Source organism: Electrophorus electricus, chromosome 6, assembly GCF_041902795.1.
Source record: "Electrophorus electricus isolate QZ-2024a chromosome 6, ASM4190279v1, whole genome shotgun sequence".
In the NCBI taxonomy this organism is placed as follows: domain Eukaryota; kingdom Metazoa; phylum Chordata; class Actinopteri; order Gymnotiformes; family Gymnotidae; genus Electrophorus; species Electrophorus electricus.
In genome coordinates this window covers 31,958,457-31,982,055 of record NC_137502.1, presented here as the reverse complement: position 1 = coordinate 31,982,055, position 23,599 = coordinate 31,958,457, and the positions used below count along the sequence as shown (strand labels likewise).

General features: G+C 48.9%; 3 protein-coding genes across 15 annotated transcripts in view; 2 read left to right on the top strand and 1 right to left on the bottom strand.

Moving 5' to 3' along the window:
- dnm2a (dynamin 2a) overlaps positions 1-5,797 on the bottom strand; it is a 31,065-nt gene extending 25,268 nt beyond the window's left edge. For 5 of the 11 annotated variants that reach the window (XM_081716487.1, XM_081716484.1, XM_081716486.1 and 2 more), the window contains exon 1: positions 5,230-5,797. In XM_081716487.1, coding sequence (XP_081572613.1) covers positions 5,230-5,390 — 161 coding nt within the window. In that variant the 5' untranslated portion in view covers positions 5,391-5,797. The remainder of the gene's footprint in view (positions 1-5,229) is intronic. The other 6 variants (XM_027025902.3, XM_027025904.3, XM_027025903.3 and 3 more) reach the window with 2 other exon arrangements.
- A 447-nt stretch (positions 5,798-6,244) lies between these two features.
- Positions 6,245-9,815, top strand: qtrt1 (queuine tRNA-ribosyltransferase 1). Of its 3 annotated transcripts, XM_027025907.3 has the most exons (9): positions 6,245-6,527; positions 6,619-6,687; positions 6,922-7,060; positions 7,320-7,514; positions 7,811-7,949; positions 8,101-8,176; positions 8,315-8,424; positions 8,702-8,786; positions 9,174-9,815. In XM_027025907.3, exons 1-9 carry the CDS (start codon positions 6,249-6,251, stop codon positions 9,324-9,326), a joined length of 1,245 nt encoding a protein of 414 aa, XP_026881708.3. In that variant the 5' UTR covers positions 6,245-6,248; the 3' UTR covers positions 9,327-9,815. The 3 variants fall into 3 exon arrangements, with proteins under 3 accessions (XP_026881708.3, XP_081572618.1, XP_081572617.1); XM_081716492.1 differs by lacking the exon at positions 8,315-8,424; XM_081716491.1 differs by lacking the exons at positions 8,315-8,424; positions 8,702-8,786.
- A 712-nt stretch (positions 9,816-10,527) lies between these two features.
- The window catches only part of kcnt2b (potassium sodium-activated channel subfamily T member 2b), a 47,876-nt gene continuing 34,804 nt past the window's right edge, over positions 10,528-23,599 (top strand). Inside the window, exons 1-4 of the mRNA XM_035525338.2 lie at positions 10,528-11,034; positions 21,172-21,251; positions 21,456-21,555; positions 23,186-23,239. Of these exons, the coding sequence (XP_035381231.1) occupies positions 10,946-11,034; positions 21,172-21,251; positions 21,456-21,555; positions 23,186-23,239 (323 nt within the window). The 5' untranslated portion in view covers positions 10,528-10,945. The remainder of the gene's footprint in view (positions 11,035-21,171; positions 21,252-21,455; positions 21,556-23,185; positions 23,240-23,599) is intronic.

The window sequence follows — 23,599 nt, the reverse complement described above, 5'->3', positions numbered from 1 at the left end:
AAGAGGGCAGGCCACACCCTCCAAATTCCTAGAGCCAATGAGTCTGCAGATCTCCAGCCACAGGCCCCGCCCACTGTGTGCAGAGCACACGAGATAACAGCCTCGCCCCAAACCAACTTGCAAAGCAAGATATGACGGTCGCCCAGGCTCTGAAACAACGAGCCCCGCCCGACCAAACGTGCCCGAGATAGGCGCCCTTCCTTCACAACTAGGACGAAGAGTGTGTGCCAGAAAAGCAGTTATTGATTAATGAACCACATTCAGATCACAGTCAGCTGTTATTCAGCATGATGCAGGCTGTTGTAAAATACACCTTTCATCTGTTCAGTCTCTTTTTATTCACGAGATGCAGCAGCGAAAACCTAAAACATGGCCATGAATTCAGTATTTTCTCACGAAGCAAGATGCTGGCACTGTGAAGTTGGGACTCTCTAATCAGTCTTTTGTCTGGCTGCTTCAGCACTATGAAGGCAATAACGTAGGTCAGAAACCAAGAAAGCAATCAGTGCGTGAGACTTCCCATTTAATATCAGAGCAGATCTAAAAAAGAAAAAACACATGGAAGTGCTGTCCAATAGAACAGGACATGAGGGGGAATTCTGGGATGGTCTCAATGTCTTAAGATATCAAAATGGTAAATTCCTTTAAAAGACCCCACTCCCCAAGCAGGTTTGCTAGCAGTAGCATTAACTACAGTTGCCGACAGGTGAGTTTATCCGCTCACAATTAAAAAAGTTTCTGGTGAATGACCAACAATTTTGCATTTGACGCTACACGGAGAGCTTTATAGTCACGACGTTGTTTTGCTTTAGCATGCTTGATATGACATTTTTACGCACCACTGCAAAACTGCAAGAAAAACTTGAAAACCCAGCTCTGCAGCATCGGGACTCAGCTTGAGCCATGCAAGTGTGCGCCAACAGCCTGCGCTGAGGTCAGAGTGGCTACGGATGCAGCGTGGATTCATTAACGCGCGCCAGTGTTTGCCAAACGAGTTGGTTGCCGAGAGGCACGACACTTTTGTGTGTTAATCCACAGCTGTTTAAATGTTAGCACCACGGACCAGTGGACAGGCTGGGGTCCAGCGACCGATGGTCACACGCGCCACTGTCCCATTGACCGGTTGCGGTTCTGCGGCGGCCGTAATCACGACTGCTCAATTTAGTAATATACTAGGAGATGGCCAGTAAACACGGAAACGCGACGGCTCTTTGGTAAACTCAAAGATTACCGCCATCTCAGAAAAGCTCGAGAAAGCATACGTACGCAACTCGGGCCAGACGCAGAAATCAAACATGACATGTTTTCATATTTATCTTGCTCCTTGAAAGAAAATGGCTAGAGTGACTACTGTTTATCTGCTGACTTCCTGGCTCAGATTCCTCGCTGTCCAAGCACATCATCCGGTGTGTAATGGGCCACCAGACGTCCGTATTTCAGGGCTGGGCTGTCCAGTATTTCAGCTCCCCGAGCTCCAGCCGGCAGAACACCAGACCGGACACATTTGTCCATCTGCAGTAAACCGGTAGTTCCTTTTCATCGAGCCAGATTATTTTAGTGTGTTACTCGGTCACGTACATGCCGGCTAACTGCAGAAAGTCTGCGAGATAAACGCCTGTCAGATATGATGTTTGCAATGGTGTGAAATACCAAAAAACAAAATAACATTTGGACCCAGGACTCAAACCCGGATCCAACAGGAAGTAAACGGGAGCGCTGACCACCAGACCAAAGAGCCAGCTCCCTGGAATCAGCCAGAGCACTCGTTTAGCCTTCCTAAACGATGCTCTCCGTCACAAAAAAAAATCACTTCAGTTCTCAGTGTTCAAAACATCCTTTCCTTGTGAAGGGTAGGACAGAAGAATTTCATTATGTCATACTTAAATACTGCAAGTACCTGTCATGTTTGGTGGCTCAAACATTAATTTATATTACAGATTTCTAGATCAAATTGGCCTGCTCTGTTAGATGGCTAAATACAGTTTTCATCTTGTGCAATGTGATATCCCCAACCCTCATATGTTCTCCTTATGGGGGTGTCATGTCTTCCTATTACTACAGTGACCACCACAGTGTCAAGGTTAACACTGTACAATTTGTTGTACAGCCAGCAGTCAGACATCAACAACATGCAACACACCACAGACAAACCAGTCTGCACCGAAAAACGTATTCAAAAGACAAATAGCCACAGAGCCAAATGAATGTTTTAATCTGTTAGTCCTGCATCTTAGCAACCTAAATCTGTGAGCATATGGAAGCAATCTGAACTCACTGAAGAAAAAGTGAAGAGTTAATAAGAACTGCCTGGGTTTCCTTTATGGCTAACTCTAACCCTGAGAGAACTCATTCACCTTTACACCTGCTGTTTTACTAACGCTAACAAGTCCTTCCAACCAATTCCTACCCAAACCTACCCAAATAAAAGAAAAGATCGAAACGGACTGAATAAAACCAGAATAAAATGTTCTCTTAAAAAGGGAGTCAACACTACACTTCCTGAGCTTCCAACTGAGCATCGTACGCTGGTGGGCCTTCGTGTGCTGGGCAGTCAAACGCTGTGGGTAAGAAACGGGTCCTTATTTACAAACTGATTTCAAAACCATAATGTCCATCTGACCAAAATACCCAAATGTCTGTTAATGCAACTAATATGGTATGGGAAAATAGTTCCCAGTGTAATTCTGTGCTTAGCCTGTATGAAGTATGAAATTTCCCAAATCAATGTAAATGTTTATTTAAATAACTCAGAGTATAATGGTGACACACATGAACCCACACCCCTCCTCAAGGAGGGATATCATGCAGCCATCACAGATAGTACTCTGTCCCTGACACCCTTGTTACTTGTATTTATGCATGTTCCCTGCGAACAAAAACTACACCGCGTCACACTATGAAGTCAAACGCGGCCATGACCGCGGCAGGCAGAGGAACAATCGGCTAATTGACTAAAGGCCACACAGAGCCAACGGCCACGGCTGCCGGCTACTGCCGGCTAACAGACACGGCTGCCAGCGTTCTCCCAAACCTTTCAGGTGCCTGTGGTCATGAAAGCGGGAAAAGATAACATCAAAGTTAAACACGTCTTTAACGCGAACATCTTTAATACGTGAGAAAAGAAAGAATAGAAAGCCCACTTCAAAAAAAAAAACGTTGGCGTGTCCTGATTCTTTCGCTTAATCAAGAGTTTGTAACTGGATCAAGATCAAGCTGAGATCCAGATGTGCCTGGGTTGGGCGTTTTTCTCTCCGTTTTGCTTCATTTTTCATCTGAAACATGTAAGCAGTTCTTGAGAAGGAAACGCAGCCTTTGCCATTTTCTGAGAGCGTTATCACACTGTCTGCGGGACAGAGAGGTGAGCAAGAACACTAACCTCATGCTGAGTCATGAGCAAATACTCTCAGCACTGCGGCTGGGAGTAGAAAAGACAGGCTGACAGAGGGCCACCTACTAAACTAACATCCTCAACACCACAGGTTCATGTTCAGATGCAGTATTTAGCCACCAGCCATAACTTGTCAATCACTCTTTGGGAGATGATTCAGAAATTCAGGCTGTCAGGTGGAGACTTGTGAGGAGATGCTAATTCGTTTCTGGGTGGAGATGCTAACTCCTCTCTGCTTATAATTGTGATTAAAAGCTGCATGAGGATTTTAAAGGATGTCTCAGTTTGGATGTCCCCCCCACCCCCACCCCCATCCCCTTCAGGCACCTGCTGATCAAAACCATTGTTGCCGTGCAGAAGTTCTGAAGTTCTCCTGGAGCCTCATTTGTATGCAAACTCTACGCTGTGCGGCCTGCGATTATCTAAGCATGTGCTGGTGTTTGCCCTTGCCCTGCTAGAAGGCATGTAGGTTAAAGCTGGCTGCCTGCATATATACGGGGCGTGCCTCTCTTGCTGTTGTTTGTCAGATACGAAAAAAAACAACAAAAAAAACCCCCAAACCTGCTGAACAGGCTGCTTTTGGCCATGTCACAGGCTCCATTCTCTCACAGTAACATGAAGCCTGTGCTTCAATGGCAAGATATAAAATAGCGGATACTCACGTGAAGTAAATAAGCAAATAAATAAGATTCAGGTTACTTAAAGCATGACTGTCGAGCTCTGTGGACTAAGACTTCTCATTCTCATGGAGAAACAATGTGTTTTAAAGTAAAAAGTGGGCAAGTCATGTCTGAGTGTCAGACCATTGCAGAAACAGTGGCAGAATGCATCATCATCTGGGAAGCTCGAGACAGCACAGATGTACAGATGAAAATGAGGTAGGAAATGATTGCAGGAAAGCAAGGAGCCTGTATTCCCCCACAGGGACGCCTGGTTACACTCCCTCGTCAGTCCGGCCTCCTGTTCCCCAATTCAGGAAATCACAGATCGATAAGGGCAGGAGGGAATCAGGAGCTCTTTATTGAGATTATCGTCACGTTTGGGCGTACTCAAGCGAAGGCAGAGCCCACACCTTTCACCTGTTACAGACCACTAGGGTCAGGTGCAGCACGGCATCCATGGTGCGCCCATAATTCTTGGGAAAGGCGGCAGCTTGCACGGCGGACACGTTTCAACGAGGATCACAGCACAAGGGTCTAGTTCCCGTGGATGTATGAAACAAGGCTCCTTGAAAGCTCTTAAAAGCTATCTAACAATAAAAGATACGCGAACCAGAACTATGACATCTATGTATGCAAACCGCTCAGAATTGTTACAAAACGTAAATAATCTAACAGCTTTGTATGACCAACATTTGCTGTAAATCCACCGTACACGTAGCGAATGGGTCTGTGATGTTTCACAACTTAAGAGCGAATTACACGGACTATGCAGCAGCAGCAGTAGCAGTAGTAGTAGTACGGGTATAAATATCACATTATGCCACTTCAAAAAAAAAACAAAAAAAAAACACCCAAACTTAATAATCCTAATCAAACTGCTGTCCGACTGCATTTCCGTGTTTTGTTGCAATGCCACCTCGAGTTTCCTCATCAGTCATTCCGCGATCACATTCGGCCTGCGCAGCGCCTCTGACCCCCTCTTACACAGACTACGGAACTCACGTCCGTGGACGGCAAGATCCTCGAGAGTCGATTAACCGACGACAAACGAAAATACGCAGCCAAATGTGCGCCACTTCATAAAAGTTTGAGACGGACGTCAGGATGTAGTTTTGGAGCTGCTTTACTGGATATAATCTGGACAATTATGGATGAAGTTGGAATGAATAACGAACAAACCTGCCGACGAAATTTTCCAAAACCGAGCTCTTTCCGGCACTCTGTCCGCCAACCACTGCGATCTGTGGCAGATCCAAGTTACAGCTTTGTCCGATGGAGCTGAAGGCGTCCTGGAGTTTATTGATGAGGGGGATCAGTTCCTCCATCCCCCGGTTCCCCATGGCTGCGCGGAGCGAGGTGCTCGGGTTACGTCCAGGCGTTCAGTCCCTCCCGCTAAACAGTTTCACTCATCGGTCTGTCACTGGGGAAAAAAGGAGCTGTCTTGAGAGACCCTAGGGACTGTTAGCGGACGACAAACATTACCGCGTAAACACTGAAACCGTTTAATTCGTCTGCAGTCACTCGTCGTTAAACTCACAAAACAAAACTTCCAGCAACCATCCGGTCAGGCGACATCCGACCTCCGCCGGTGACTTCATTCCCGCCTCCTGTCATGTGATACTCTGAAAGTTCATTGGTTCTTCTGAAGGTCCCGCCTACTGTGAGTTGATATCCCGAAAGCTCATTGGTTCTTCTGACGGCTCCCTCGTGTGTTTGAAATTTCGATTGGACATCTCATCCAGCGTTTAACCGAAAAGGACGTGTGCGATGTGAGTGGTGAACTGAAGTGTCAATCTTTTATGAGCGCAGTCCATTTAGAGTCTGCTTTGAGAGAGCGCACGCACTACCTTCCTTTTAGAAATAAAAAATAAATTCAGTGGACCACAAAATCCAGGGCTTTTATGTTTTATAAATTACTTTCGTAAACGTTTTTGGTGGAAGTATCAACATACAGGTCACCGAGATACATGTACAAACGTAGCTGAGAGTTTTAGAGATAATTTGGTATAGTTGTTGGTTTTTGATGAAATACCCCTTAATGTCAACAACGAAATTCGATTGCAACGTTACTCTGCTGCGATCAAATATTTTTAATTTAGAATGCAAACGTACTTTTAAAAAGCTTTTAAAAAAAAACAACAAAAAAAACCACTTCCTGGTATGATTCTCGTAGCGTCACTATGAACAAGGTTTTCAAAATGGCTGCGGCCGCGAGTGCCACACGCGCCGCCCCGTCCGACATGGCAGCTGCGAAAACCGCTGCATCCGCCGCTTCTCTCGCGCTTCACGTGCTAGCGGAATGCCCGGTTAGCAAGGCACGCGCGTGTGTTCTCAAGCTTCCTCACGGCGCCGTTAACACGCCGGTGTTCATGCCGGTAGGCACGCAGGGCACTCTGAAAGGGGTCACCGTGGCTCAGCTGGAGGAGCTGGGTTGCCAGATATGCCTGGGTAACACATATCACTTGGGCATGCGACCGGTACGTGAATCTCAACGCAGTCCACAAGAGGTTGTGCGCAGGGCCGTATTGGTCTACCGCTTTAAGCGCAGTGTCCGGCTATGACTTTCAGGGTCCAGAGCTGATCGAGAAAGCCAACGGCCTCCACGGTTTCATGAACTGGAAAAGAAACCTTCTGACGGTAAGGTGACTCTGCTGACATGCGCATTAGTAAGAGGAGGAACTAGGTCAGATCCTGATGTACGATGCTTTACATGCCATCCACGATGGAACCCAAGTCTGGGCCTGGCGACATTCTGTCACACCGCGCATGTTTAAAAAGCATTTAGAAAAAGCCTAAGCCGTTTGATCCTGTTTCTGCCCGTTGAATGGGACGCTGAACTCCTGTGCCGTTTTCTTCGCATGCGCCGACCAGGACAGCGGAGGTTTTCAGATGGTGTCCCTGGTGGAGTTGTCCGAGGTGACGGAGGAAGGAGTCATGTTCCGCTCTCCGTATGATGGCAGGGAAATACTACTCACCCCCGAGCAATCCATCGCCATACAGAACAGCCTTGGTACAAGTTTTGCCCATGCGGATCACCTTTATGTCGGCTCATGGTCAGCGCACTGGGTCAAAGCAATCCCGTGTTGACTTTACAGATCATTAATGAGTGTCTTTAATTCACTGTGTTCCGCATTTTTGTTTTATGAAGACATATTCCTTTTGTTTCCCATTTATAGTGGTGTGTGTATTAATGTGTGTGTGTGTGTGTGTGTGTGTGTGTGTGTGTGTGTGTGTGTGTGTGTGTGTGTTTATTCGGGGCATTTGTCCAGGCTCGGATATCATCATGCAGCTGGATGATGTGGTCAGCAGCACGGTGACGGGCCCCAGGGTGGAGGAAGCCATGCGGCGTTCCATTCGCTGGCTGGACCGCTGCGCCGCAGCCAATAAGAACCCACACAGGCAGAACCTGTTTGCCATCATCCAGGGCGGCCTAAACGCAGAACTGCGTAAGGCGTGTTTAGACGGTGAGAGGCGCCTGAATCCCTCTGCTACCCTTTCACTCCGCCTCCACGGTAACCTGCATTCATTTACATACGCCATAGGTGAAAAGATCGGTGACAGCCGCACATTCCAGAGAGTCCGTCAAAAGGAATTACTGTCAGTGTCTTATTCTGTTCCGTGGCATTTTGCTATTGCTTGAAGTTCTGCTACTTTCAAAACCCCTCTTGCAGTGATTTATTTATTTATTTTTAAGCCTCATCCTGCTGTAACTCTTGTTTATGTGGACCAGCCTAAAATGTCTGTGGTTCTCGTCGGCCAGAGATGACAAAGCGGGACGTGCCTGGTTTCGCCATCGGCGGCCTGAGCGGCGGGGAAGAGAAGGATGATTTCTGGAAGATGGTGACTCTGAGCACAGACCACCTCCCTAGAGGAAAACCTCGCTACCTCATGGGAGTTGGGTAAGATATCCACCCACGTTCACGTATACGACGTTACTGTCGCGTGCTAACAAGTGGCTTGTGTCTGCCACTGCCCAGCAGCTGCAGTGAACGGTTGCTACACGCAACGGGGGGATGTAAACATTGCTGATCGTGCTCTTGTGTGTTGCAGCTATGCGGTGGACCTGGTTGTGTGTGTCGCCCTAGGCTGTGACATGTTTGACTGCGTCTTTCCCACCCGAACAGCCGTATGTATTCTACCCCAAACCTTAAGGCCTCAGAATGTTGCTTTTAAAACCACTATGCAAGTACTGTTCCTTTTTTGAGTACATCTCTTTAGCTTACCTCTGCATGCGATCAGCCTCGTTTTGCCATTTGTTTGTCAGAGGTTTGGCTCTGCTCTGGTCCCCTGGGGGTCACTACAGCTCAAACAGAAGCAGTACGCTAAGGACTTCCAGCCCATAGACCCTGAGTGCCAGTGTGCTACCTGCAAGAGGTATGACCAGCCGGGAGTTTGGTCTACGTCTGCCGATGCTCTTTCCTAGTCTGAGTCTTTTATCTTGTGGCATACTGCGTGGGGTTCCTGGGCACAGGCTACACTGAGTAATGAACTCGAATTGCAGAGATGAGTGCAGTTTTAGAGGTGATTATCTGCTGAAAATCCTTTTGCGGTCCGTTGATCAGATTGGGGGCGCGGGGGGTTCTAGGCACAAGGTTATGTTTTATCACAGTAATTAAAAAAGAAAATGGCATGCCTCTCTTAACCCCTGCAGACACAGTCGGGCATACCTGCATGCCCTCTTCAAGAGCGACACTGCTGCCATGCATCACATCACCGTCCACAACATCTGCTACCAGGTGCTGATTTGATCGGGTGCACCCACAGAACTTGTGCATTCTACTTTCCCTTGCTGTCAATCTCTCACTTGCTCTCTTTCTCACTCATTCTTTGTACCCTCTGTTTTTTTGTATGGACACTTGACTCCAGAATTACTCTTGTTGCTAACTTGGCATTACGTGAATGAGATCTTCTTGCTAGGCTGCACATATGAGCTGACTGGGTGGCAGGAAAAAATATATACCGTATATCGTGATATGATTGAGAAAATGATATACTGGGCAGCCCCAAGTCCCTGGTAACGTTCGTTTGTTCTCTGCCAGTGTTATCAGTTACCTAGTCAGCTCAGTCAAGCTTCGTTTGAGCCACCCAAGCTGTGTGCAGTAAACGCGGTCTCTCTTGTGCAGCTGACCCTGATGCGCTCGGTGCGTGACAGCATCATAGAGCAGCGTTTCCCCGAGTTCGTGAGGAGCTTCATGAAGAGAATGTTTCCCTCCAGTGAGCAGTACCCCAGCTGGGCTGAGGATGCACTTGCGTCAGTAAACATCACCCTTGATTGATCAGAGAGAGACAGAGACTCCTGGCTACCAGTTGTATGGTTGATGAGCTTGAAATTATGGGCTCCAGACCACTTTAGCATGCGGGGGTTTGTTGTTTGTTTGTTTGTTTGTGTGATGGACACAAACTATTAGTGTAATTTTTAACAGTATACAAATGTTTATACTTTGTGTTGTGAATTTAATGTTTTTAGGGGAGAGCTATCATTTCTTGACAACACAAACATCTTCTCACCCACTTAAATCTCTGAGCAGATTGTCTCTACCCTTCTTTTAGTAATCTTTTGTCGATTTTAACCAAATCTTATAACCTTTCATCAGTTTTAACCTTACAACTTTATATTCTTGTACTTTTCATGTAACACTTCTGTTCTTACACGTTTTCAGTATTATAGCTTCACTTATTACCTGTATATATTTCCACAGAATGACTTTTTTGTAAAACATTCAATTATGTTTTGTAACGGTGAATAAAGGTCTCCATTACACTCATAGCTCGGGTTTTCTTTCATCTCGTGGCTATGCTTTCCCTAGCTGTCCATCATGCACAATTTTGATTCCAGGCCAAATAAGTGACTCCAACCAACCAACCAATCAATCAATCAATCAATCAATCAATCAATCAATTGACATCAAAGCTCGGGCGCAGCGGAGCAAATCGAAAGCGCGACGGGCCGCGACCACTAGAGGGCGCGCCGCTCCCAAGAACCCGCTGTGTGGCTGACTGCGTGCGGCTACGCGAGATACTCGCGTCTCAGCACGGAGGGCTTTCTAGCACGACAAGTCGCCTCATGTTGGATAAAGCCATCATTTTCTGTTAATTTACTGTTACATACTTGTTTGTCATATTGCGAGCTTAGACAAATCAACAGGTTGCACAGCTGAGTTTGCCCTCGGCTCAGTCATTCTGCCAGTTCAGCTATGAGAGCACTATTAGTTTCTATTTTCTGTAGCCATTAAATATTGGGTCTTGGACGTCATTAATATTATTATGCATTGCCCTGACTTTCCTCAGCAGGTAGTCCAATTATGTTGATTTGGAATAAAATGCTTTTCACGCGAGCTCTAAAGTGAGAAAAATGCTACAGCTTTCATGTTTGGAGACGTGTTTCCCTCGTGTGTGATTGGGAAGTATAATGTCATGCAGAATGTGCCCCAGACCCGTTACCCAATGATGCACCCATCCCTCCCCGGCGCGTCCGAACTAAGGCGCTGCGCTGAAATGGACGGTAGGCGCACGCCTCCTGACCCCTGCAGGACGCGAAGCTGAACGCCGATTAATAACCGATGTCATGGAGCATTTGACTGAGGAATGAGGCAAGTTCAGACACAGTGTCTTCATCCCTTGTGAAAGGGGGGAGAGTTTTCCTTTTGGGGTGGCGACCAGTTGCGCGGACGCGTCTCCACGCCGAGGTTTCGTCGCGCCTGTCACGGCACAGCCATCGCAAAGCGCTCGCCAATTTTGAAAGTATGCTGCGATGATCATAGCGCTCGGACCCCTGTAAGAATATGGATCCGGGATCGAAACAATAAGAACCGAGGCGTCTGGAGGGGGCAGAGTCATCTGGATTCGCTTCCCAGTTGAGCTGATTCGCGCTGGGCTTGGCGCCGATCAGGTGGCCATGGTGGAGCTTGAGAAGGAGGTTTTGCCGCTGCCGCCGCGGTACCGGTTCCGAGACCTGTTGCTCGGGGACTGGCAAGCGGACGACAGGTAGGCAACTTCTGTATCACTGAGACATGTTCTCGGATCTATAGAATAAAGCTATAGAATAAATTAACATCAGAACGAATTGCTGTACAGAGAAGGCGTACTATGTTTTGTGTAATTACCTGATTCAGATGGATAAAGACATTTGGGATATTGTGCACAGGATGGTCTGAAATAGCACAGTTTAGCATTAGACGCGGGGATCGGCGCAACAGTTATTTTCAGCAACAGGTTCCTGGGGAAAATGTAACTTTGTGTGTGTGTGTGTGTGTGTGTGTGTGTGTGTGCGCGAGCGCATTTGTGAATGATGTTAATGTTGAGATTTGTACATACTGTACATTGCCAGATTTGGAGTGGTGCATATATATATATATATATATATATGTGTGTGTGTGTGTGTGAATATGTATATATGAAGTCTATAGTGTTAGTTGTATGTTAAAGGTAATTGTACATATTTATCAACTTACACCATCTCTCTCGCATTGGTATTGTAGCTGTATCCATTTTGCTTCATGTAGCTCTCAAGTCAAATATTCCACCCAGCCAGACTGATGGAAAATGAGGCAGTGCCTTTAAACTGGCCTCCACTGTTGCTAGGTGAGGAGTGAGGACCAAAACACTTTAATACTTCAGAAAAGAGGAGAATTAGCTCTCTCTTGCCCGAGCTCTCACTGAGTGGGTGGCATAAATCAGACAATTAGTGAACAGTACCATTTAAATGGGACACTGTGGTGTAATGGGGAAGCTCGATACGTCGGTCGTGATTAGGCTGACACTTTGCGAGAGATCCCATTACTGAAGTCATATTTAAGCTGATTCATCAATAGGAGCGTGATGTTATTTGCACATGGAGGTCTGCGGTGCTCAACTAACAGTGTTCTGGTTTTTTTACTTCTCACATTCACTTCATTCATACACACACACCTCCCAGTAACCTCCTTAAACACATTAAATGAAGCCTTTGGCTTCTTGGCTGTGTGTTGAATATCTTTGTGTGTGTTTATATGTGCGAGAAGAGAAGTGAGTGGGTGAGGCCATCATGTTACGAGTGCATAATGTCAGGAGAACTGATTCCTTCTGAGGAGAACTGATGTCCAGAACAGTTACTGTAATCTTTTTCATGGAGACAGCATGGCCCGAGGGGCAGGCGGCATGCTCATAGCCTGGAGAGGGGCCCACCTGGGGGGGGTGTGCTCAGGGCCCGCACGGCTGGTGCAGAGGAAGGCGATCGCGGGCAGTCCTCCGTGTGGAGGCACCATGCGCCTCCTGGCAGGGCCGGCACCAGTCGTCACCTCCCGTCAGACGAAAATCACAAAATGCAGTTTAAAAAATCCCACAAATCCCTCTGTCTCTATGCCTTTCTCTCTCCCCCTCTATCTCTCCGCCTCTCTCTCCCTCTCTCCCCCCTCTCTCTCCCCCCCTCTCTCTCCCTCTCTCTTGCTCTCTCTCTCTCTCTCTCTCTCTCTCTCTCTCTCCCTCTCTCTCCCCCTCGCTTTCTTTCCCTCTCTCTCTCTCCTTCTCTCTCTCTCTCTCTCTCTCTCCCCCTCTCTCTCTCTCTCCCTCTCCCCCCCCTCTCTCTCCCCCCCCCCTCTCTCTCTCTCCTTTGTTGTTCCACAGAGATGCTGGAAGCTCTGCCGTTTGATCTGCACTGGAGTGCTTCCACCCCCTCAGCTTCCTGGTAGCAAAACGAGTTGGGGGTGGTTGCTGCACGAGGCAGCTAGCTCACTAGCACTCCGCGGCGAGATGCTGTGGTTCCAGCTATTGAGCTACGCGTTAACTGCCCGCAGGCAAAGTGCGGGAGACGGTGGCGCACTGGTTAATTCTGACGGACAGGTCCATTTGGGGTCCGCTGGGGGGGGCTTCTCGTCCAGCATGCATTTTTCTGCTTGATTAATCTCCACGCTAAATGACTTCTTCCTTATCCCACGCGCATGCTCCGCCGCACACTCCTACGCCCGCACGCACACACACAGCACAATCGGAGTAGGCACGCTCATGGACGCCGCGCTCCTCCTCTCGCCTCAAGCGCACTCCTCATATCCTCCTCATCTCTTCTCCAATCCCAGCATGATCCGCAGAAAGGAAACCCTCTTTCCCATCGCTCCCCTCAGCTCCCGCGCTGTCCCTGACTGGACGAGTAGATGAAGTGCCTCTCCGCCCTGAAGCGTGTACTCAGCCCGCTCCCCAGCTCGGCCTGAAGAGCTGTCGTCCTCCGGGCGCCAAAAAAAGCCCTCTGTGGTGGGAGAAATTGGCCCCCTCTCCCCTGACCCCTGCAATTACCCGCCGTTAGCCTGTCAGTGAAACGCTGCCGATTCGTTTCGCTTGAAAAGATTTGGAAGAGCTCGACTTGACTCACCTTAAATGGACTCTGAGTGCCAATGAGATTTATTAGATTCGTCCGTTCAGCATGCGGGCTGGAGGATGGGTCCAAGTGTGAGTTCGTCACCCCACAAACGTCCGGGCATGACCCCGGTCGGGCCCCGGGGTCGCTGTGCTGGGGATCACATTCTCACGTTCGTGGCTTCCGTGTCCGGGGCGATTTTTACAGCCAAGGGAAAACTGTAGCGTCTTTGCATGCAGTGCCGATCGGACTGTCGAGCCGAGGACCTCTCGTCTGGGCCGGGCACGTCCTCCGTCCCTCTCGGGGGAGTCGTTTTCCAGCTGCCCCTGTATCTCGAGCAGGATCCTGGGCTGCAGATGCCAGAGTCAAACTCGGCCCCTCAGCAGCGAAGGGTTGATCAGATCAGCTGTTCACTATGGCTGGGCCACGCTGAAGGTGCTGTCAACAACTCAGGTGATCAGACAAAATCTGATCATCGGCGTATGATGAAATAACAGCTGAACGGGTTTGTTAAGTGATCTCTTTTTTTTGTTTGCTGCTGTTGTCCTCATTGCTCATACATGGGACCTTTGGCTACTGGTACAGTCAGCTGCTGTTATTCTTACAGAATCAGCCAAAGGTCTAAGGGTGGCTGCTGACACAAAAAAAGAGTCCATTTCAAATCTCCTACAGGGTTATGATAAGCTTTCAAAAGATGGTGGCGGGGGTCAGCTTTTAAATAAACCTACTCAGAATAAAGTCTGGAGGGAGACAGCTCGAGGACAATGCAGGGTATTTTAGGCTGGACTGCATCTGTGTAGTCACATTAATGCGCTATCATGGGCTAATCAGTAGGCGCTGAGCAGAACCGCTGGGTATCGCGAGTCTGACTGAGCTCATGCGTCTCCAAACACTATCCGCCAGTCTCCAGTCTTACACACCGAACCTCTTACTGTCCGTCAGCACTGGCTCTCAGTCTTCCCTTGTTCTGTCACCCCCTCTCCCGATGCGTCATTTGGTCGGAGTGTCCGCCGTCCCCGCAATCAGGAAACCTCCGTAACTGACGGAGCTGTCGAGAAGTAGTGGTCCCTTCCTCTGGCTTGCTCGCACTGAAGCTCCACGCTCACTGAGTGGAGAAGCAGCTCTGGCGGCAGTCGTCCAGCTCCGCGTCTGCACACGGCAGATGTTGCTTGTCGTTATGTTATTGTTCTCTCTCGCTCTCTTTTTTTTAAATTGTTTGCTTGTTTGTTTGTTTATTTTTGCCATTTGCTACAGCCGAGGTGAAGTAAACAGCGTTTGGGAGGCAGTGGTTTCATTTGTTAAGATGAGAAAGGAAGATTGTCACATTCAGAGGGAATATCTGAAGCATGCAAATAACTATCTTAACACTCTAAATGTGTTTGTGTTTTTTAAAAAAATTTTTAATCAAAGTTATGGTAAACACAGTTTCCATGCATCTTAATTAGTATGTGTTTATAATTGGCACCAACTGCGATAAACCCTTAACTGTGCAATATTTTTAAGAGGGAGCGAGGCAGGGAGACACAGGAGATGTTAGGGAGGGTCTCTCCCTGCTGAATACACTGCGATGGTCTTTCCCGGAAGATGCTTTAGGCCTTAAAGAGATTAGGGGCTTGTGGAGTGCCAGGAGACAGTGATCCTGGGAAATGTACAGTGACTATCGCTGGCTGGAAAGACAGAGCAGGTGGGACAGACACACAGCTCCATGCTCAGTCCTCAGTCCCTGAGCTGACGTGCAGAACGTGTTGTGTGGGATCACACAGCCCCGAGTGCCCTGCTGGGCATGTTTCACCACAGAACTTTATTGGAGTGGAAAAATTCTTTGCTGATACAGTATTGCACTTGCTAGTTCTCAGCCTCCCTGACATATCTGTCTGTAATAACTATTTGGCACAAAGCCCTAAATTTGGACATTTGGCAAAGTGGTTTCCAGGGAGTTCTGAGATGCTTTGTCTGTACTTGGGTGGTAAACAATGGTGATTCAGCCAAAGTTCTGGAGAAATAAACAAAACAAACCACTGACTTCAGGCACGGGAAGAATTGAGCTTTTATTTCTAAGTGTGAAGTGACTGTGTGATTGCGTCCATGGCAGAAATGCCCCGTGCAAATGAAATGGAACCAGGTGAACCAGAATCTGCTTATCCGACCAGGCTCTACCCGCACGTGATGGTTTCCTTTAGCGTTGTGTTGTGTATGCTCTTCGTTCCTGCGCCTGCCATACTGATGCCCTCACACAGAGAGCAGAAATCGTTTCTTACCTGATTGTTATTCCGTGTTTGGCGATGTAGGAGAGGCCTAAGGCGAGTCTGAGTGGTGCGAGGCTCTCTTTCTGCTGTGGCAGAGAGATATGCAACAAAGTGGTGTATGCAGCGGAGTGATACACGACGCCGCGCCACACCGTGCGGCTCTCTCCGGCAGCCTGCAACGCCTGGATCTCCCCTGCTCCTTAATTGCATTAGGCCGGCACACCACCGGAATTTCATTTGGCTCTCAGCAGCTTTTAGGGTTCAGGGAACGCTAGAACAGTCTCGGGGTCAAGGACCGCAAGGCGCTCGGCGGTGGGTTGGACGTTTGGGAAAATCAGCGGTCCGGCGGTCTGTCTACAGGAGTGGCACTTATTTATGTCCGAGGAAATGTCAGGTGCACAGGCAATGCCCTGCAGGAAGAGACAGACACAGACAACACAATTCTGTGGAAGCAGAATTATTCTAAGGACAGGCTGTGTGTGAGGGGCCAATGAGGTGCTGACATGTCAGGTGTTCATTAGGCCCATCATCCAATTAAATTGCCTCTTACAGATCGAGATTCGACCAAGGGTTAAACAACTTAGGATGAAATGAGGGAGCAGAGTGCAGGGTGTTTTCTGGAGGATGTGATGGACAGTTAGTTGGGAGACAGAGCCAGCAGGTGTGGCAGGACTGCTGATTTGAGTCCGGAAAACTTGTCACCCAAATCTGGAGTTTGAGCAAAAGGCTAGTGCTCACATTTACTTACTGACAGGGGCCCCACTATTGCAGTCATTTACTTACTGACAGGGGCCCCATTATAACAGTCATTACTTACTGACAGAGGGCCCCATTATAACAGTCATTTACTTACTGACAGAGGGCCCCATTATAACAGTGAATTTATTTACTGACAGAGGGCCCCATTATAACAGTCATTTACTTAGTGACAGAGGGCCCCACTATAGCAATCATTTACTTACTGACAGAGGGCCCCATTATAACAGTCATTACTTACTGACAGAGGGCCCCACTATAGCAATCATTTACTTACTGACAGAGGGCCCCATTATAACAGTCATTACTTACTGACAGAGGGCCCCACTATAGCAATCATTTACTTACTGACAGAGGGCCCCATTATAACAGTGAATTTACTTACTGACAGAGGGCCCCATTATAACAGTAAATTTACTTAGTGACAGAGGGCCCCACTATAGCAGTCATTTACTTACTGACAGAGGGCCCCATTATAACAGTCATTACTTAATGACAGAGGGCCCCACTATAGCAATCATTTACTTACTGACAGAGGGCCCCATTATAACAGTAAATTTACTTACTGACAGAGGGCCCCACTATAACAGTAAATTTACTTAGTGACAGAGGGTGTAATATGCCTCTGGTAAGTGATTATGTTTATTTCAGTGGTCTGGCATGAGCAAGGGTGCATGAGAACATTGTGATGGACATCTCCATCAGTCACAGTGCGTCTCATCTCTATGCAGAGAGGCAGATGAAGAAGCCAACGGTTTTCCAGTCATGTCGATACAGCCGGATATGATCCAGACCTGAGCCTAATTATTCATCGCCGCCTGCATTCGCAGTTGTCTTTGGCCGCTTGCCAGAGGTTCGTGTCTGTGAACGTGTGTGAGGCATCCAGACCTCGCTGTCTCGCCGGGCCAGAGCAGTGGGGGGCTCAGAAGCGAAGTTGAGGGGTCCACAGAAGAAAGAGGGCGTTTGTGCAGGCCTGGGCCAGTGGAGAAGCAGGACCGAGGAGCGTATTGTTCGGCTGAAAGAACGACAGGGCCCTTGGGTTCTGAGAGCAGCGCTTATTACACACCCCCACCCCGTATTCGCCAGCTGAAAAGCCACCGCATATTTCTAGGTCAGGGTCATGTCGTTCTGGCTATAGAAAAGCTGGCTGTTCATAAACCTTCAGCGGCTGGATAGTAGAGGTGTGTGTTTGTGTGTGTGTGTGTATGTGTGTGTGTGTGTGTGTGTGTAAATGAGTGGGTGTGTTGTAAGGGTAATTTTGTTTGTCTGCTTGTGGTACATACTGTGTATCTTACTGAATTGCCGTAATTCGTGTCTTATTGAGCTGGTGTGTGTGTGTGTGTGTGTGTGTGTGTGTGTGTGTTTGTGTGTGTGTAGGTGTGTGTGTATGTGTGTGTGTGTGTGTGTGTTTGTGTGTGTGTGTGTTTGTGTGTGTTTGTGTGTGTAGGTGTGTGTGTGTGTGTGTAGGTGTGTGTGTGTGTGTGTGTAGGTGTGTGTGTGTGTGTGTGTAGCTGTGTGTGTGTGTGTGTGTGTGTGTGTTTTTGTCTTTGTCTCCCCTGCCGCTCGGTGCATGTTGGAGTGGTGCATCGTGGGCCGTCATCAATTCCACGAGCAAGGCGTTTGTGCTTATTCGTCTCTAATGGGGTTTGTGAGTGCACCACTCAGTTAAAGAATAACGACACACTTGAAAGCAAAACAAAAGCAGCAGGCTGACTATAGAGAAGAAAGTGTTATTTTGCCCACCTCTGTTGTTTCTCATCACATCCATACAAATGTTCAGGTGCATGTTTAAAGAAGAGAGAGGCAAAAACACCTCTCCAGCAGCCTGTGGAGGGCTCTTAGTAAATAATGGCGCAAGTAGCATCAAGAGGTTTAACGCTAAACAAAACTCCTGCTGTGGTGGTATGTAGGCCGAGTCCGAGTGTGTGCGTCTCGCTGTAGAATGTGACTGGTGGTCTAGAGGTACCATGACTAGAAATGCAGTTTACTACCCCAAAACTGTGTTGCCTCAAGCCTACAGAGAGACACAGATTTGCTGTTTTCGGCCATTCTGCAAATATGTTTGGTTGGATTTCTCTCTCTCTCTCTCTCTCTCTCTCTCTCTCTCTCTCCAAATCTATGGGTAGTGGTACAGAACATTATGGTCTCATTAAGACAGATGATTTGAGAGAACATTCAGTCCCATCATCGTTAATATTATTTCGGCCAGTATAAAGGTCTTTTATGTCTTTCAACTGCCAATTTTGTTTTAATGGAACAAAACTAAAAGACATAAAAACACGATAAAGCTTGATAGTTCATCATTAAAAGTTTCTGAAACACTATAAATATAAAGCTAACTCAGATTATGCTTGGTACATTGCTTTTCAGTCACCTTGCTTCTGTTAAATAACAACATAGCTAGCCAGTCTTCTTGTGCACTTTCTCTCTCTCTCTCTCTCTCTGTGTCTCCCTGTGACCATCTCCACATGTCGCTCTCCACTGCCACAGACAGCCAAACACAGCAGCGTTTATTCTTGGCAAATTGTTGCTGCAGACCATTACACTATATTTTCAATTCGACCCACAGAGCCACTTTCTCCCCTGGTTCTTGCAGGCGTGCAGTGCCGTGTGTCGCCATGTGGAGTTAATGAGTTTCGTGTGTTTTTAATACCTTTTCCACCAATTTTTACCCGCAGCTAACAAGTCGCCTGCATTATCTGTTCCACAGCTCAATTTTTAAAAAATGTTTTAACGGGCAATATTCGCACCCCGGGAGTGCGCCGTCGTTGGCTTCTCAAGTGGAAAAGCGTCTACTGGAGAGTGTGACAGGGGTGAAGCAATGTTCGAAAGGGCTTCCCTGTGGGCGGGGCCAGAACACGCCGCAGGTCGGAGGCACTGGGGGACGGGAGGCACTGGGGGGCGTGTGCAGTTGACCAATGACTGAAGAGGAAAGAAAACACTGGTAATGGTGCTCAGGGGTGAAGACAGAAGCGAGCAGATCAGTTGTGAAAAGGAGCGAAGGCTGTTTAATACAGAGACACTGCAGAGACACATCCCAACCCCCTGGCCACAGCTGGTGCCTGGGGTTATGGCATTCTGTGGGGCACAGGACTATGGGACATGTACTCCCCCACAAGAGTTTGCGACCTTGTTTCTGTTAGAACCAGTCAGAGCCTGATGCAGTTTGGCTGCAAAAATAATAAGACTGAATAACACTGAACAACAAAACCAAGCTGGTGTTGTTTCCCTGGTGTTAACGCAGCAGCTGCAGGTGCCTGTGATCCATGACATGGCACCGTCCTGGGAAAGATTCTGCTTCAGAGGCCGATTACCATAATTAGTTGTAATTATGGCAGCCCCTTAAGACCATCGGACCGGCGAGCTGCGTGCTTAATCAAAACGTTTATTTACCCGTTTTAACTCTGATGCTGGTCTCGGACCAAGAACAGTCATGCTTCACAGGTAATTAGCCACAAATAAATTGGCACGGTAATGACGAGCTGGTGAAGGCTGAGGTTAACGCTCTCTGTGTGCAGCTGAGGGACCAATGACAACGTGTGCACTAGGACCCAGGAGCAGCGGCGTCTCTTGCGCTGTTTAGATTTGACTTCTTGTCCAGCTAATAAACCTTTTTGAGCTCCTTTTGTTTCCTCTCTCTCTCTCTCGCACACACACACACACACACACACACACACACACAGTCGAATTGAGAAGCCAGCTACATCATTGTCCTCAGTGGCGTAGCACTAGCGATTAATCTTTAGCTGACGAGTTGCTCATTGAAAGGGTCAGCGGCTCCGCTCTGACTGGCCCCGCCGCCCCCAGAGCCCTGCATGGTGCGGGGGGCGGGGCTAATTAAAGGAAAGCAGATTCATCCACGACCCCTGACTTGGCTCTGCTAGCACCATGCATAAACGCGCGCTAGCGCGTGCTCACCGTCACCATAGCAACGTGGCGCGGGGAGCAGGGAGGCCGTGGTAAGGCAGGCCGCTCCGCCAGGGTCACGGGAGCGCTGAGATCCCTGGTGGTCCACGAAACTGGATTAGCGCTTCCGCCTCTCGCTTTTCAGCCGCCACCGCATGGGAGGCAGGGAGGTGGAAGGAGGCAGGGAGCCCGCGCTCCTCCGTCTTCCTCCTTTGTGTTAGTTTCCTCCTTGCTCCCCGTGCAGGGCTTTGAAGGGCGGAAGGAGAGCTCGTCCAGTCGCCAGCCGTGTGCGGACCTCGGCTGTAGCTCCAGGGATCAGAACAGGGACAAAGATGATCAGAGGAGTCCTGTGTTCCTGTCCAATCCCAGCTCATCTAGCCTGGGGGGTACTTGAGAAAAGAGCTCGGAAACCTCGCTCTGTCTGTGTGTGGGCGTGCGTGGGCTTGTGCACACACCACCGTGGCCCTCCCTCTGCTTCCTCTCGTGAAATGTGCTAATCCCCCTGTAGAGGGTTCTGTGTAGGGGAGTGAAGGCGGTAATCGTGGCTTCCCTGAGCGGCCCGAGCACCAGGAGGGAATTTGTCCCTTTTGCTGGAGTAGCGAGACCGGCACGCGCTGGCTGGCCAGGACCAGAGAAGGCATCACTTCCTCTCAAAGCCATTAGCCTTGAATCAATGCATATTCACATGCACAAAGACATTCCCCATATATACACACTGCTACCTGATTTACTCATTTACCATAATAACTGTCCCTCACAAACACACACACACACACATACACACACACACACAGACAAACAGTAAGCTAACCCTTCTGTCTCTTCTTCCTCATCCCCCCCCCCCTTCCTCATTTTGTGTGGGATTGTTCCATCGCTGCTCTCCTCCAGAGTTCAGGTGGAGTTCTATGTGAATGAAAACACGTTCAAGGAACGCCTGAAGCTGTTCTTCATCAAAAACCAAAGATCCAGTGAGTTGCCCTCCGCCCGTTGACAGCGCGCTGTGCTCTGACTGCTGTGGGTGGTGCTGCTGGTGGTGTTTTTTTTGTTTGCTTTTTGGGTTTTGCTGTTTCTTTCTGTCCCGTGCTCCCGTGCTTTCGGTCCTCCACCCCCTGCTCCCGTGCAGACGCCCTCGTCATCCCCCCTGGGTCATTGACCTGAGCTCTTGTCTGCAGGTCTGAGAGTGCGCCTCTTCAACTTCTTCCTGAAGGTGGTGAGCTGCCTGCTCTACATCGTGCGGGTCCTGCTGGACGATCCGCATGAGCAGAGAGACTGGTGAGGAGGCACACCGACTGGAGAGCACCTGAGCCTCACTCCTGGAGACCCACCGTGTCATAGAGCTTAGATCCAGTACACAGACACAGCTCGGTAGCACGGAACGTAGCATTACTTTACTCAGAAAACACTCAATCAGGTTACTACTACAATATTTCAAAACTATGATTGCTCTAAAAAAAAAGAAACAGTTACACTAACAATAGTTTAGAAATTGTTTACTCAGTGCTCAGTACTATCTGAGTGCAGGGTCAGTGTATTATCGAACAGTTGGACCTGAATTCTGCAGCTGGTGTATATGGATGTACATGCAGCACACAGTTTAGCTTTTGCAGCTCTGAAACACAAGTGAGTGGAAGGGCTCAGTAGTTTTTGAGGTGGATGTGTTGGAGTGGAGAAAAAAAAAAACCTTAACTGTGTAGTACTGTGAGCCTTCACAATCTGGACCTGCATAACCCCACGAAGTCAAATAGGACCTGCTGAGAATGGTGTGTGCAAGAGAGAGAGAGAGAGAGAGAGAGAGAGAGAGGAGAGAGCCATGTGCATGGGAGGGCAGAGTCTCACTTACGGAGGAAACCAATCTGCTGGCGTGCGAACGAGGGAGTGAGTGAGAGAGAGAGAGAGAGAGAGAGAGAGAGAGAGAGAGAGAGAAAGACAGAGAGAAAGATGAGCCTACACATGAGCACAGACCAGCATGAGGGCAAAAGTAAACAGAAGAACAAGGAGACAGTTACAGTGAAAGATGCTGGTCTAGGGGTCGGGGGACAGACAGTGCTGGACTAGGGGTCAGGGGACAGATAGTGCTGGACTAGGGGTCAAGGGACAGACAGTGCTGGACTAGAGGTCAGGGGACAGACACAGTGCTGGACTAGGGGTTGAGGGACAGACACAGTGCTGGACTAGGGGTCAGGGGACTGACACAGTGCTGGACTAGGGGTCAGGGGACAGACACAGTGCTGGACTAGGGGTCAAGGCACAGACACAGTGCTGGACTAGGGGTCAAGGCACAGACACAGTGCTGGACGAGGGGTCAAGGGACAGACACAGTGCTGGACTAGGGGTCAAGGGACAGACACAGTGCTGGACTAGGGGTCAGGGGACTGACACAGTGCTGGACTAGGGGTCGGGGGACCGACAGCGCTGGACGAGGGATCGAGGGACTGACACAGTGCTGGACTAGGGGTCGGGGGACAGACACAGTGCTGGACTAGGGGTCGGGGGACAGACACAGTGCTGGACTAGGGGTCGGGGGACAGACAGCGCTGGACGAGGGATCGAGGGACTGACACAGTGCTGAACTAGGGGTCGGGGGACAGACACAGTGCTGGACTAGGGGTCGGGGGACAGACACAGTGCTGGACTAGGGGTCGGGGGACAGACAGCGCTGGACTAGGGATCGAGGGACTGACACAGTACTGGACTAGGGGTCGGGGGACAGACAGTACTGGACTAGGGGTCGGGGGACAGACACAGTGCTGGACTAGGGGTCGGGGGACAGACAGCGCTGGACTAGGGGTCCGGGGACGGGCAAGGTGAAGAGAGTGGTATGGAACTGATGGATGTCTCTTTTTGTAGCAATACTGAATGCTAACCGCTGGTCCTTTCTTCCTTTTTCTGTATGCGTGTATAGCCCAGGTTGTCTCCGACAGAACGCCTCGACCCAGAACAGAAGCCACTTCGACTGGTGAGTGCCTCCAACAACTGGAAACCAAGCGGCCGGAGGGGTCGCCACTCCGATCGGCCATCTCATTTTACGAGGGCAAAACAGGACGGTATCGATCCGGAGCGCATCAGCGGACCTTGTGGCTCTGGCCCATTACACAGCAATAATAATACGTTGTCCACGCATCATTGTCAGCACTGTCTCCTACACACGGCTCTGAATTAATGAAACCATATGAGCAGCGGGCGGAGCCGCTCGCCTCCAGCTTTGTTCTGTCTCGATCCTACTGTAGTATTGATTTATCGACAGCCAAAGAGCAAGAGGCGGGGCTTCAAATACGATAATGAAAGCCTATATTTAGACAATATTTTCTCTGTCGTG

Bases quoted from the DNA above. Each gene is read 5' to 3' on its own strand.
- qtrt1 (XM_027025907.3), top strand. From the start codon at position 6,249: ATGGCTGCGGCCGCGAGTGCCACACGCGCCGCCCCGTCCGACATGGCA. The intron at 8,177-8,314 runs GTATGTATTCTA...TTTGTTTGTCAG, and splicing joins TCTTTCCCACCCGAACAGCC to AGGTTTGGCTCTGCTCTGGT. The intron at 8,425-8,701 runs GTATGACCAGCC...TAACCCCTGCAG, and splicing joins CAGTGTGCTACCTGCAAGAG to ACACAGTCGGGCATACCTGC.